Genomic DNA, 12,754 nt, shown 5'->3' on the forward strand with positions numbered 1-12,754 from the left:
GCACCCTTAGCCCAACAACCCCCCCAAAAACAGAAAAACACATCAACAATGAAGTTCACCACCGCCGCCACCCTCTCCGCCCTCACGGCGTCCGCCATGGCCGCCGCCATTGCCGACCCCAAGGCCAACCCCGTCATCGAGGCCGTCAAGCGCGACGCTGCTCCCGCTCCCGCCGAGGAGGCGCCCGCTTACGTCTGGGCTTCGTCTGCTAAGGCCAAGCGTGATGCCGCCGAGGAGGCACCTGCTTACGTGTGGGCGTCTTCGGCCAAGGCCAAGAGGGACGCTGCTGAGGAGGCTCCTGCATACGTCTGGGCCTCATCCGCAAAGGCTAAGCGCGATGCCGCTGAGGAAGCTCCCGCCTACGTCTGGGCGTCGTCGGCTAAGGCGAAGAGGGACGCTGCTGAAGAAGCTCCTGCTTACGTCTGGGCATCTTCCGCAAAGGCGAAGAGGGACGCCGCTGAGGAAGCCCCCGCCTATGTCTGGGCATCCTCTGCAAAGGCCAAGCGTGATGCTGCCGAAGAGGCTCCCGCATACGTTTGGGCATCATCTGCTAAGGCGAAGAGGGACGCCGCTGAGGAGGCTCCCGCCTATGTCTGGGCGTCGTCTGCGAAAGCCAAGCGTGACGCTGCTCCCGCCGAGGAAGCTCCTGCCTATGTCTGGGCTTCGTCTGCGAAGGCCAAACGCGAGGCTGAGCCTGCTGAGGAAGCTCCCGCATACGTTTGGGCTTCGTCTGCGAAGGCGAAGAGGGATGCCGCCGAGGAGGCTCCTGCTTACGTTTGGGCCTCGTCCGCTAAGGCGAAGCGTGACGCTGCCCCCGCCGAGGAAGCTCCCGCGTATGTTTGGGCGTCTTCGGCTAAGGCTAAGCGCGATGCTGCCGAGGAGGCTCCCGCCTACGTCTGGGCCTCTTCGGCCAAGGCTAAGCGTGATGCCGCTCCGGCTGAGGAGGCGCCTGCTTACGTTTGGGCCTCGTCCGCTAAGGCGAAGAGGGATGCCGCTCCCGCTGAGGAAGCTCCTGCCTACGTGTGGGCTTCGTCTGCGAAGGCCAAGCGCGACGCTGCTCCCGCTGAGCAGTAGAGTGGGAATTTTGATCGAGATGAGGAAATGGTGATGAAGATTGTTTGTTCAGCGTGAGAAAGAGAATGAGGCGGCGGGAGGGGAGGCGATGCTGTCTATGAGGCGCAGAACTATGTAGTAGCTGCAATGAGAAAATGCCTTTCTACGAGAACTTGAACTTCTTCTTGAGCAGCTGATTCGAAGGCATGGCCTTTTGATTCCCAAGACGACGAGTAGGAGATGGAGATGGAGAATACAAATTTCAATTCAGTTCAAAAGAAGAATCTTCCCAGAACCTTGCAAACCGTATATCTAGATGACTACGGCTTTAACATTGCGTACAGACAGAGTTAATCAATCCGTCGGACTGGACTACTCGTCCTACTGTCGGCGCCACGACCTTTCAGCCGCCTTCTAGGACGGCACGACTTATGAGCCACCCTGAGCTAAGATCGCGCTTGCAAATGAGTAGATAATCCAGACAGCCGTGAGGGCCGCAACCTTAGGGGGGCAGAACCTACGTCCCGTTAGCTATATGACCAAAGTATATGCCTAAATACGTACTCTTCCGAAGTCAGACCAATAAAACCACCCCAAAAGAGCCACTGCGCAATCCAAAGAAGGAACATGGTCATGGCTGTGACCGCATAGACTTTCGCCGGCTCCTTTCGAAAATCCGAGCTACCTTGGCTTCGACCCGGGATAGCCCCATACGACGGCGTATAGACTGTTTCCCCGCCAAATAGCGACGATGTTTCTCCTATGGTACTACCGTCGCTCCTTTCCATCCAGTAATTCTCCAACAGCTCCCCAAGCCACGTGCAAGGACCCTCGAACTTTGCAATTAGCATTTCGTCAATCCTCGATATTGGTCGCTTGCTTACCTGCCGCTTTAGCTTATCGCGATTATCGGATCCAGACGTCCGAAGTGTAGCCCAGATTGGCCACACGAATGACACGATAGTGATAACCAGCCACAACAGTGCTCCAGCATACATGAGCCTTGCAGATTGTCCTCCTTTTACGCCGTCTAGACTCCTGAAGTAGAAGTTGTGCTGGAAACCATAAACGACGGTGAGAACCATATAATATGCCGATAGCGCCTGGAGGATCAGTTCCGCATACAGAGAAGCCCTGGCTGCAGAGAAATCCACTGCGTCGAAGGGTTGAAGACCAATCAGCAAAAACGTCAGCCAAGCGAGCCGAGGCATCGAGCACCAGAGAAACATCAGTTGAGTAACGGGTATATCCTCGAAACCAAGGGTTCCTTGGATGAGAAGAGCGTTGATCCAGTTTACCAGCAGCTGCAGACCAGCTATTGAAATTGCCGTGGCGAACCATGACGACTGTGAGAGCCGCGGGAAGCGAAGTGCGAATCCATGGATTTCTGCTGCACGACCGTTCAATGCGGCAAGAAAAGTAGCTATGTTGACAAGGACGAAGCTTCCGAGAATCCATGAATTCGAGCCGCATTTGGTCTCATCGTTGGACGGTTTGATGGTCCATTGCCATGGAATCATCTCGAGGACGGTGGGAGCGGCTAACTGCCGCCAATTGTCTGGGAAACCGTGCCAGCCTTGCACCTCGCCGCAAAGGTCGTGGAGCCACTGTGCATAGTCTATCCGGGTCTCAAAATTCCGGCATGAATCTCCGCAGGTTTCGAAGCTGAGGTTGCGGCACATGCAAGCCCTCTCAACGGTGCGCTTGACTTTGCAGTAGCCATCAGAGTCGATCCCACAAGCATCGGTTGCGCAATGTTGAGGAAGCCGGGTCACCCGCTCTGGCAGATCCTTGACGCACGAGGGCCAGTGCCAGTCTTCCAAGGGGATATAAGCGAATCCTGTAATTTTGAGCGAATCCGTCCAATTGTCGGGCAGGGACGTCGGCCCGCAGGTGACTTTCATCCATAGCTGCTCCTGCGTCCATTCCAAGGACCCAGGTCCTGAACAGTGTTCGTTGTCGATACTTATAGCCAAGGTGCGGCAGAAGCATTCTTTATCGAAGTAATCGCCATATCGGATATAACCCCGGGTGAGATCGTAACCGACGGTTTCAAAATCCAGAGCAACCATGGAATGTAGGTCTTGACGATATTCCCAAGGTCGATCGGCCCTTCCGGTGTGCTGGGTGGTGCTCGTGAAACTGCAGGAGGCCATGACATGTTCGAACGGTTCCATCGATCGAGCTGAAGCCGAGGCTGTTAGGCATGTCGGTGCGTGGTGTGTGACGTTGACCGCCGCATATCCTTCAGGCAGGGAGGCCGGGGAGAGATTTTGCAGCTCGTTCGCATCGCCGACATTAACGAGCCACGTTCGACCGGTCATGGCGTGGATCCACTGATATAACTGCGCTTTCGCGAGAACCGATCTGCTGCAGTATGGGAGATAAGATTCGACAACATCGGGAGAAAATCCAGTGCTGAGACAGCTGGCCTGGGTCAGCCATTGGTGATGGGTGCAGATGACTCCGAAGTGACGGGTGCATCTTTTACTGGTGCATTCCGTCATGGCATTCAGCCAGGCGGATGGGTCCTGCTGTGCGATGCACTGTGGCATGGAAGGAAAGTCTTCAGGATTGACCCAGCCATTGCGGTTGTGTTGTGGGGTCGGGGTATCCCTGCTTATAGGATCAAAGCTAGTAGAATAGAGCACTCCTGCAGTAGTTGTGTTAATGCTGAAGACAACAAAGCTATTTGGCGGGAGTTACTTTTCGCAGCCACGATCAAAGCCCAAGCCGTCAACAGCATGAGGCATGCACTGAGTGCTCTCATCGTGCAGACGGTCCGAGGGGTCTCCCGCTTCAGTTGAGGTGGAAAGAGTCGTCGTCGGGTTCGTTTTGTTTCCGTCGGCACCCGGCGCCTCTCAGACGCGACGGCCCTGCTCGAGTGCGATGCTTCGTCTTGGGTGCGGTGATGGTCTGAGGTGCGGGGTACGGGGGCTCAGCACTGGTGGATTATCGATTATCCGCTGTGGCACAGCCCTGCGGCGTGGACGCAACGCTGTCTGCCTGGAAGCCTCGGCGCTTATTATGAAGATCTGTGCTCTATTTTACCACTCCGCTAACCTATCTTGCAGTTACTTACACCTTACAAGCCCCGCGCGTGCTCTAGGTGCTGCTGGGCCACTTCGTCGTGCGGATTGAGGGTAGTGAGAGTAAAGAAGGGAACACATCTAAGGCAAGGTGGACAATGAGTTAAATATGCAGATACATGATACGGCGAGCGGCACGGGCGCGTAGAAGGTGGCTGGGGAAACGAGGCTGTGCAGAGGTTGCTCTATGTGACAGACTCCAAGCATACCGGCGTCTGTCCTGCAGAATGTATCATTGAAGCCTATCGGGTCGTAACTCACCCTTAAACAGCGAAAAGCTCTTGAACACACCCCATACTGATACGGCGTCACCAGATGGGTCTTATTGCACCGAGTCCTCAGCATCCGAAGAAAACGCGTTTATTTCGCAGCCTCTCTGACGCCCCGGACAGTTTCCCTTCGCATCTCTCGCATCTGTATCCCATCCTCATCGCCATAGCATCATGACTACTGCCCTACTCGACACGACGACCAGCGATTTCTACGGCTGTTATTCTATTCAAAACTATAGGCGTGCACTGGAGGAAGAAGTATCCTTAAATCAACCAATAGTGAGGGGAACGCGGTTAGCGAGAAGGTGGTCCGTCGTAGAGAGCGGACGGGCTGTGTATTAGTCCAGCAACGATTGCTTAGCATCGTCGGAAGAGAGAGGAGAAAGACGGAAAGATTACCAGGAATGGATTAGTGTGTTGGCAGCCTTGCGTTCCAATGTCGAGCTGCATACAGTGGGGGCGAAGTCTACCCAGCCTTGGCGATGTTCGGTCATCGACTCATTAGGTAAATGGTGATGGCGATAGCCTCTTAGGTCTGCAAAGCGGATACTCTCTATGGTCTGGAAAATATCTTGCCCTGCCGCGCTCCGCTCCGACAAAGATTGAATCCACGATCTGTCAACGCAGGATATTATGGAAACGGTGATTTACGCCAAAATACCCCAAACAAAAATACCTTCCAGACCACATTAAAGCAAGCATAGCATTGGCCGAAGAGCCGCTCACATGTGTGATATGGGGCACCTGCGGCACAGGGCTGTGCCTTGTGTCTAATAAAGTGCGTTATTGCCGTCCTGACCAGGGTAGGCCCACAAATATTTAGGTCACAAGGATAGATCGCGCGAAGATCTCCAAAGATTGCGCTCATCTTTCAAATCACAACACAAAGCTTCAACGCGGAATCTGAAGGCTCGCTATTCGTCGCCGTGTCAAGCAAATTGGATGTCATGCCTTAGAGCGGTACCGAAAGTAAGAATCAAGCGCCAAAGCTGACGTTGACCGGCCATATACGGCGAATAGGAAGCCAAATGCGCAACGCCGATCGGTCACTGCCAAGCCAAGCCGTGTTTATCACTGCCTACTGGACGGATATAGCTGCGGGCTGAGAATACGACAGCCCGCTCTGCACATGCCTGACAAGACCTCCTTCCCAACAAATGCTAGTGGCAGAGATGTATAAGCTCATGAAAATAGAAATGATTTACTCACTACTGTAACATAAGCTCGATTTCTCGTCATTCAGCCTTTTAAGAAAAGAGCCCCTCCGCTCGCGTGCTTCCCCAGTCTTCCCATCTTCTGGGTTCGCCTATCCTGAGCAGCGATGGAACGGCATAAGGACCACCACAATCATTACAGCACTCTTGAGGTCGACCAGGGCGCACAACTCCCCGAAGTCAACAGTCATGACCTGCCCCAAACTAAATTGGACAACACGCTGCCTGAGGCCATTTCCAAAGATGTCTATCCAGAGGTCGTGCAGTCTAAGAAGCGATCGGCAATATGCGGTATTCGCAAGAAATTTTTTTGGATAGCTCTTTGCGCGATAATCACAGCTGTGGCCATCGCTGTTGGGGTTGGAGTGGGCGTGGGCGTGGGCGTCAACTCCGACAGCTCGTCGGCGTCCACATCCACCTCCACAGAGGATGCCGGAAATGAGGGAGGTAGTGCAAATGGAGGAAATAGCACAGGGAGTGTCGCATCTTTTTCACAACTCGCAGCCGAAAACTATACCGATAAACAGGGCGTGGAACGCAGCCTTGTGTACTACCAGGACAACGCTCTCGATATCTGGAAAGCCGACCTTGATACCTCTACGGACAATTGGAGTCTTGCGAAGGTCAATACGTTCGATATGGATCCTAAGAATGGGACGCCTATTGCGGCCGTCAACTGGGTCAACGAGTCGGTGGGTGAATCATTCGTTCAGGGATAGCCCTTCGACTGACAGCCCATACCAGCGCACCGATTTTCATCTCCGTTTTGTAGGTACCAACCACAACGTCAGGTCTGTTGGAGTGGTGGACAGGTTGATTGAGGAGGACTGGATAGAGGTCAAGATCTATGACAATCTGTGGACGGTGACGGACAACTCGGCGCTCGTAACGTACGACAAGGTGTGCAACGATGTATGCGATATCACCGCCCTAAATATCTTCCGGTCTGCGAAGTCCAACGAGACGGCGTTTGCTTACCCGAACGAACGCCCCGATTTCAACACGTCCTCTGCAGCTTTGAACGTCACAGCAGACGACGATACAGCATACGCACTGATGCCGACTGTGGCAATACCGGAGCTCAATGAGACACATCCATCGATTGGAGTCTTTCTGAGCGCGGAACGTAAGCTAAGGGAGTTCTACTTTGCGCGTGGATATGGATGGACTCCTGGAAGCATGGACTGTTCGTGTATCCCATCTTTCAACATTCCTCTTCTTCGCTGACTATCTTACACAGCAGACGTGCCCGTGGATCCAGGTGCCCGGATTGCTGCCATGTGGTACACATACGACGGTTTGCGATACGCGCAGGTGCTCATGACTCGGAGCAACGGGAGCGTAGCGATGGCATACCTGGATGGCGGGCCTGAGAACGATTGGACTTATACCGATAACGTGGATGGTATGGAGGACGTGGTGCCATTGTCACCCATCTCTGCGACAAAGACTGGACACTTGTTCGCCCTGGAAAATGGAGTGAATGGGACGGAGATCGTTCACTTTCGGAGGACTTCAGTAACGGGGACTCCAACCTTTGAGCGGGCGGGACCGGTGAGCGGTACGATTACTGCTTGAGGTTTGGTATCTCCAGGCACCTGAATGTCACCAGCATGGGAAAGCTAACAGTGTCCGGATTGGTAAGTTTAATCCTGCACATACCCAGATCCCAGCCTATATTCCCCAGGAGTTTCGGATACTTATATATTCTTAGCACAATGGCGGATCCAACCAGAAATGCTTTAGATACAGAGAGCAGTACTAATGATCAAACTGCAAAAGTCATTCATGTCGACTTCTCTGATCTTCATCATCCCTGAGCAGTGAGACTCCAATAGGATATCTTCGTTTGTTTCATACGCTCTCATTTGTCCAGCACCATGATGGAGCCTGCTCATGGAAGAGCCGTATGATTGCGATTCGTCTCGACTTTTCGTTCAGCAGGGGTGGCGATGGAATCCAAGATCGAAGGAAGCGTAAGAGCCTAGGCTAAGCCGGAAAAGGCAACGCTAGTGGATGCTGCCTGGAGATCGTCCCAGCACAACGCCACAGTCCAGGCAACAGAGGCATTCGGTGCTCAGGATACCACATGGACGTCCTTTAGTCACGGGTGCACGCGTTCCTATAACATCGCGACCGGGGCGCGTCAATCATCATGCACCCACGCAAGCACTCCACCACCAACTCCACCCTCGCTCCCCACAAAATCGACTACCCAGAATGGCACGAACAAAGGCGACAGCTCCGGCAACCACGGCCTTAATCAGTCTCACCAACCTCAACCCCGGCGAGACCATCCACCAACGCGCCCTCCTCCTCAAAGGCCGAATCCACCTACCCCCCGGCTCCATGCCACCACTCACCAGCTCCACCTCGACCCCCTCCTTCATCACCATCACCACCACCTCCTCCGCCGGCGACCCCCTCTTCCCCGACCAAACCTGGCCCCTCACACCCTCAGGCCACTTCAAAGCGCTCGTCTTCCTCACCCCAGGCCCCAACACGCTCTACCTCGTCTGGGACAACAGCTCCGGCTCCCACAACGAGCTCCACACCGCCACCCTCGCCATCCCCGTCACCTACATCCCGCTCCTGCAGACGCCGCCGCTCCACCTCGCCGTCCTCGTCGCCGCCGACTCGCCGCTGCTGATGGACTGCCCGCCGTACAAGGGCGCCGGCATCACGTCGGCGCATGCAGGGCTGGACGCGGCGGTAAGCAAGCTGCGCATGGCCGCGTACATGTGGCAGGCGGGCACGGCCGAGGACATGCGCGGGAAAGGGCTGGGGCGGCGCGCGTTCCGGCTGGAGGAGGAGTGGGGGCGCGGGGTGGATACGGTGTCGAGTGCGTTCGTGAACGATGCGTACGAGCTGGGCCATCATGATCATCCATCCAACTTCACGGCGGCGGGTGATGGCAGCGGCGGCGGTGCCGGTTCATGCTCGCCCTACGGACCCACGGCCAAGGTGCACGTCGTCAGGACGGAGCGGACGGTCGCGGAGCTGCGGAACCCGGGGAACAGGATGAAGTTGCGCGACTGGTTCTGCGACGCGCTGGCAAAGCATGGCGGGGGGCCCTTCGCGGGACCAGCTGATACCGTCGTCGCTGGGCTGGTGCTGGACTCGCACTACTCCGCCGCGCAGGACGCCGTCCTGGCCAACCCACCGCAAGGCGTCGAGAAGAACGTAGCATCCGGCATCGCCCTCGCGGCATTCGGCTCGCACACGTGCTGGGCGTGGCCGCGCTTCGTCGAGGATGTGGCCTCGTGCCTGCTCGACTCGACGACGACCTATTCTTCTACCCGCAACGTCGTCAGCACATCCAGCAGCGCCACCGCCGATGCAGACGGCAGCGGCGCGTTCGAGTACGGCGCCGCGTGGCAAGCCTGCGCCGTCGGCCATGCGCTCATGCTGCGCGGCGTCGGGCGCGCGTTCGGTTGCTGCTCAGTACGCCCGGCCGGCGTGGATGTTGTTGAAGATAGCAGGACGTATGCCACGCAGCGCAACTACGCCAGCGTCTTCCTGCCCAGCATCTCGCGCCGCCCGGGCCACCACCCGCTGCAGCTGGTCGACTACGGCATCAGGGGGAATGAGGAGATTTGGGACCTGCGGGACGCGCTGGCCCTGCGGTGCGTGCCGCACTTCCGCATCGTCGGCGACCCGCGCGCGGCGGTCGTGGCGCGGCAGGCGCGGAGCGGGGCGCCGGTGCTGCGGGCGTGCGTGCGGGATGGCATGTTTGTGCTCAGGATGAGCGTGGAGTGGGGAGCGGGGGGGCTGGCGCGGATCACGGTGGGCGGGGTCGAGGAGGAGTGGCCCAGCGTCGCGCAGCCGGTGGATGTGCGGGAGTGGCGGGTCGATCGGTTGGAGCGCAAGTTCTGCAGGGAGAAGCCGTTGGAGTTGCGGGCGGTGGCGATGAATGGGAAGGAGACGGTGGTGGCGAATGTGTGGGCGTTTGTGGCGCGGTCGGCGTTCGTGAAGGTGCCCGGGTCGGACGTCGTGCTGCAGAAGCGGTCGGTGCGTTCGGGGGAGCTTGAGGCGCAGGACGGTGGCGAGCGGAGTGACGGGCGTGCGTACTGGGAGTGGGCAGCCATGTTGAAGGAGCGTGGAGGGGATGGGAAGCGTAAGTTTGCGGCGATTATTTTTCCACTCCGCGGCACATCACTGACAGTTTGCTTCAGTCACTCACGCAACTTCTTTCGACATGCGCGTCGGCTGCATCCTGGATGGAGGCGTCTTGAGCTACGCCGACGGCCACAAGACACACCTCGGCCCGCGGATTGATTCGTACGGCAACGACCATCACTTCGGCGGCCACGCTTCTGAGGAGATCGCCCTTACGCCTGACGTCGACATTGTGAAAGTCGAGATCCATAGGAACTCCTACGAGCTTGTTGGCATGCGCACCACCCTCGCCGACGGTACCGTCCGCGGCGAGCTGAACGAGAACGACCGTTACGGGGAGAACGTCGAAATTGTCGCGCTGGAGCCGGAAGTGGGTGAGAAGATCGTTGGGTTCTTTGGCAGGAGTGATTGGAAGCGCTCTTTCAACGGTATTCAAGAGTTTGGTATCATCACCGCGCCTCAGGACGTCGAGTTGCCGGAGTGCGTGTATGACATGCCGGAGCTGAAGAACACGGATGGGGGGCTGGAAGAGACGCGGTCTTTTTTCAACCCAGATGGGAGCAGGAACGATGCTAATGATTACATTGATGACGATGCTGATCAGGACGATGATGAGGAGTGGGACAATGATCGGGATTAGTTTGGGGGTGCTGTGCTTGGGCTTTTCATTGGCTTTGCTTAGTTCTCGGCTGTTCTTCACTGGGCCCTTCAATATATACTATTAGCTTCTGTAAGTTTCTGTTGGACATTCTTTTTCTAATGGGGGCCTTTATAAACTTTGGAGGAAACGATCTTTACTGAAAGCGTGAAATCAGGACAATCAAGATAAGACGAGTGCTTCTAGGTCCAAGGACCGCGCAGCTCAGATCATCGTGCAAGGGAGAGGGCGAAGCGGTAGTAAGGCCAAGTACCCATAAGCGTTGCGGGCGTTCCTTCCCTGTAGGGCCGCATACGTTTCTACTCGGTTCTGTATTTCCTTACAGCGCAGCGGTTGCATTCGCGCTCTCCATAGCACCAGCCCGACGCATTCAGATCACCTGGGCGAGCTGCTTTTACATCCAGAGTCAGGTGATCCAGGCGATCGACTGATCCAGCATCACCCTCAGAACCTGTAAATACCGGCCTCCTACCATCTCCTTGCTTTCTTTTCTTCCTTAGCTCTCTCTCTCTGCGTTTTAACTTGGATCGAGTTTATAGAAAGGCGCACTGGAGGCGCATGTGATGCAACGATCCACGCCGGGGGGTTTCTCAAAGCAAACTTGAAACAGTTACACTGAGTTTTATCCCTCGGGTGAGTGATGAGGATTTCCGAGCTCCCTTCGTTGAAGAGCAGGCAGAGCTGCCTTGGATGGTGCATGTTGGAATGGTGGTTTCGTTATGTCAGGCACTAGTGAATGCTATCAAGTTCCCACACGCTTTGAGCTGGCGCATGCTTAGACATTCTATGCTTGCTAATGGGGAATACTTTAACTCAGCCCAGGGAATGCGAATCGATACAATTACAATTCAACTTTCACTTTCGCGGGCAAGCGCGTCGAGCGTGCGCCGCGAAAGTCGGCGGGCTACGTCACATGAAATTGAGAACATCACATCTGTATCGTCAGAAGGGACTCAATGGATAGTAACCTCTGAGCCATAGTTTGTGGATAACGAATAGACTCGATCCAGTTACGGATGAGACGAGTCCACACCAAGGCTTCTTAGAGGATGCGTGCATACTGCAGCGGCTTTTGAACACGAATGAACTATCAGTGTGGGGACATCAACGGTCAGGCGAGCGCGTCTAACTTGGCCTGGGAGCAAATCCAGCTGGTGTGGTAGGATGGTAGGTCCTCCACTGATGTTGCCGGGGGGCGAGTGGTATGCATATGTAGCGGTCGCGCTCGTCAGCGAGCGATTTATTGCAACGCGTTGCCACCACTAGTTGAAGTGGACTTAGTCTTGCGTAAGTCTAGGTAGACAAGGGTGTAAGCATTTACGCTAGTCTCAGGCAGCCACGCTAGCCGGCTGGGCTGGTCTCTGCCAGCCTCATGCAGCCACAACCGAATTCTCAAATGCGTGCCCAAACGGACGCGTCGAACTCCTATACCTCCCGGTTGTGCCATGCAGTGGTGCAAAATATTATGAGATAAATGAGACAAGTCAGAAAACGGCGGCGTAGGATGGCGGTGTCTGACTTCTTGATTACTGCCACCATTCGATCTCTTCTCCATCAGCTTGCTCTTGCCTCCATCTCCCTTACACTGCGCCTAAAAAAGCGCTTTCTTCACAACGCGCGATAATTCTTAGCGCATTGACAGTCCTAATTTCATCGCTTACCGCCCGCTATCCTCCCACTCACTGCTTAGCAAAGCCTTCGAAAAAGGTCGCTGGCGCCTGCCCTGCCACGTTCGGTACCTGATCAACCAAGACCCCCAGCTCTTGAAGTCGGATTTTATATCTGTCAGAAAACTCCAGCCCCACCTCCCAACCACGCTTCTTACACCCCTGGCGTCTTCGTCAGCGCAGCCAGAGCACTCTGAGTTGTTCACCGCATGTCCATTTCCGTGCCTCCACTTTACTGGCTTACTAGACTCGTTGCAAATCGCTTTTACTCCTTTCAGACTTCAGACCACATCATTTATTTACCCCTAGTCCTCTTTATCATCCTCTCTATCGATACTTTGTGCTTTTATTCGACATGAGCTTCATCACGTTTCTTTTATGTGTCTTGATAAATTCTGCGCTCTCTTCCGCTATACCAAAGCTCCAGAACATCACCATCAGTGTTCCTGAAGGGACAACAAACCATGGAGATTCCAATATGCTGTGTTTTCCAACAAAAGCCTGGGATGTGGTTGCTTTCTTTCTGGGAAACTACGTCACACATATCGCCACGACAATCACTCAGCCGGGCGAACTACCTCTGGAGTCTTCGTATAAGCGTCTCACAATTCTTTTTGCACCCTTTGCAGGCATTTGTTATGGAGTGCAGTGCATCTGCAACGCTGCATACTTCCATAAAACA

At 55.3% G+C, this 12,754-nt stretch overlaps 2 protein-coding genes across 2 annotated transcripts; both read left to right on the forward strand.

Annotated features, from left to right (window-relative positions):
• Positions 1-48: 48 nt before the first annotated feature.
• Positions 49-1,074, forward strand: LTHEOB_2738 (Nuclear pore complex subunit protein; the record flags this gene model as incomplete). Its single annotated transcript, XM_035511583.1, has 1 exon — positions 49-1,074. One exon carries the CDS (start codon positions 49-51, stop codon positions 1,072-1,074), a length of 1,026 nt encoding a protein of 341 aa, XP_035363464.1.
• A 4,661-nt stretch (positions 1,075-5,735) lies between these two features.
• On the forward strand, positions 5,736-10,387 carry LTHEOB_2739 (Zinc metalloproteinase; the record flags this gene model as incomplete). Its single annotated transcript, XM_035511584.1, has 8 exons — positions 5,736-5,919; positions 5,968-6,075; positions 6,133-6,320; positions 6,373-6,814; positions 6,869-7,182; positions 7,258-7,268; positions 7,896-9,745; positions 9,804-10,387. The coding sequence occupies 8 exons, from the start codon at positions 5,736-5,738 to the stop codon at positions 10,385-10,387; spliced, it is 3,681 nt and encodes a 1,226-aa protein (XP_035363465.1).
• Positions 10,388-12,754: the final 2,367 nt, after the last annotated feature.

The sequence above is a fragment of the Lasiodiplodia theobromae genome, assembly GCF_012971845.1.
Source record: "Lasiodiplodia theobromae strain AM2As chromosome Unknown scaffold_7, whole genome shotgun sequence".
NCBI lineage: Eukaryota > Fungi > Ascomycota > Dothideomycetes > Botryosphaeriales > Botryosphaeriaceae > Lasiodiplodia > Lasiodiplodia theobromae.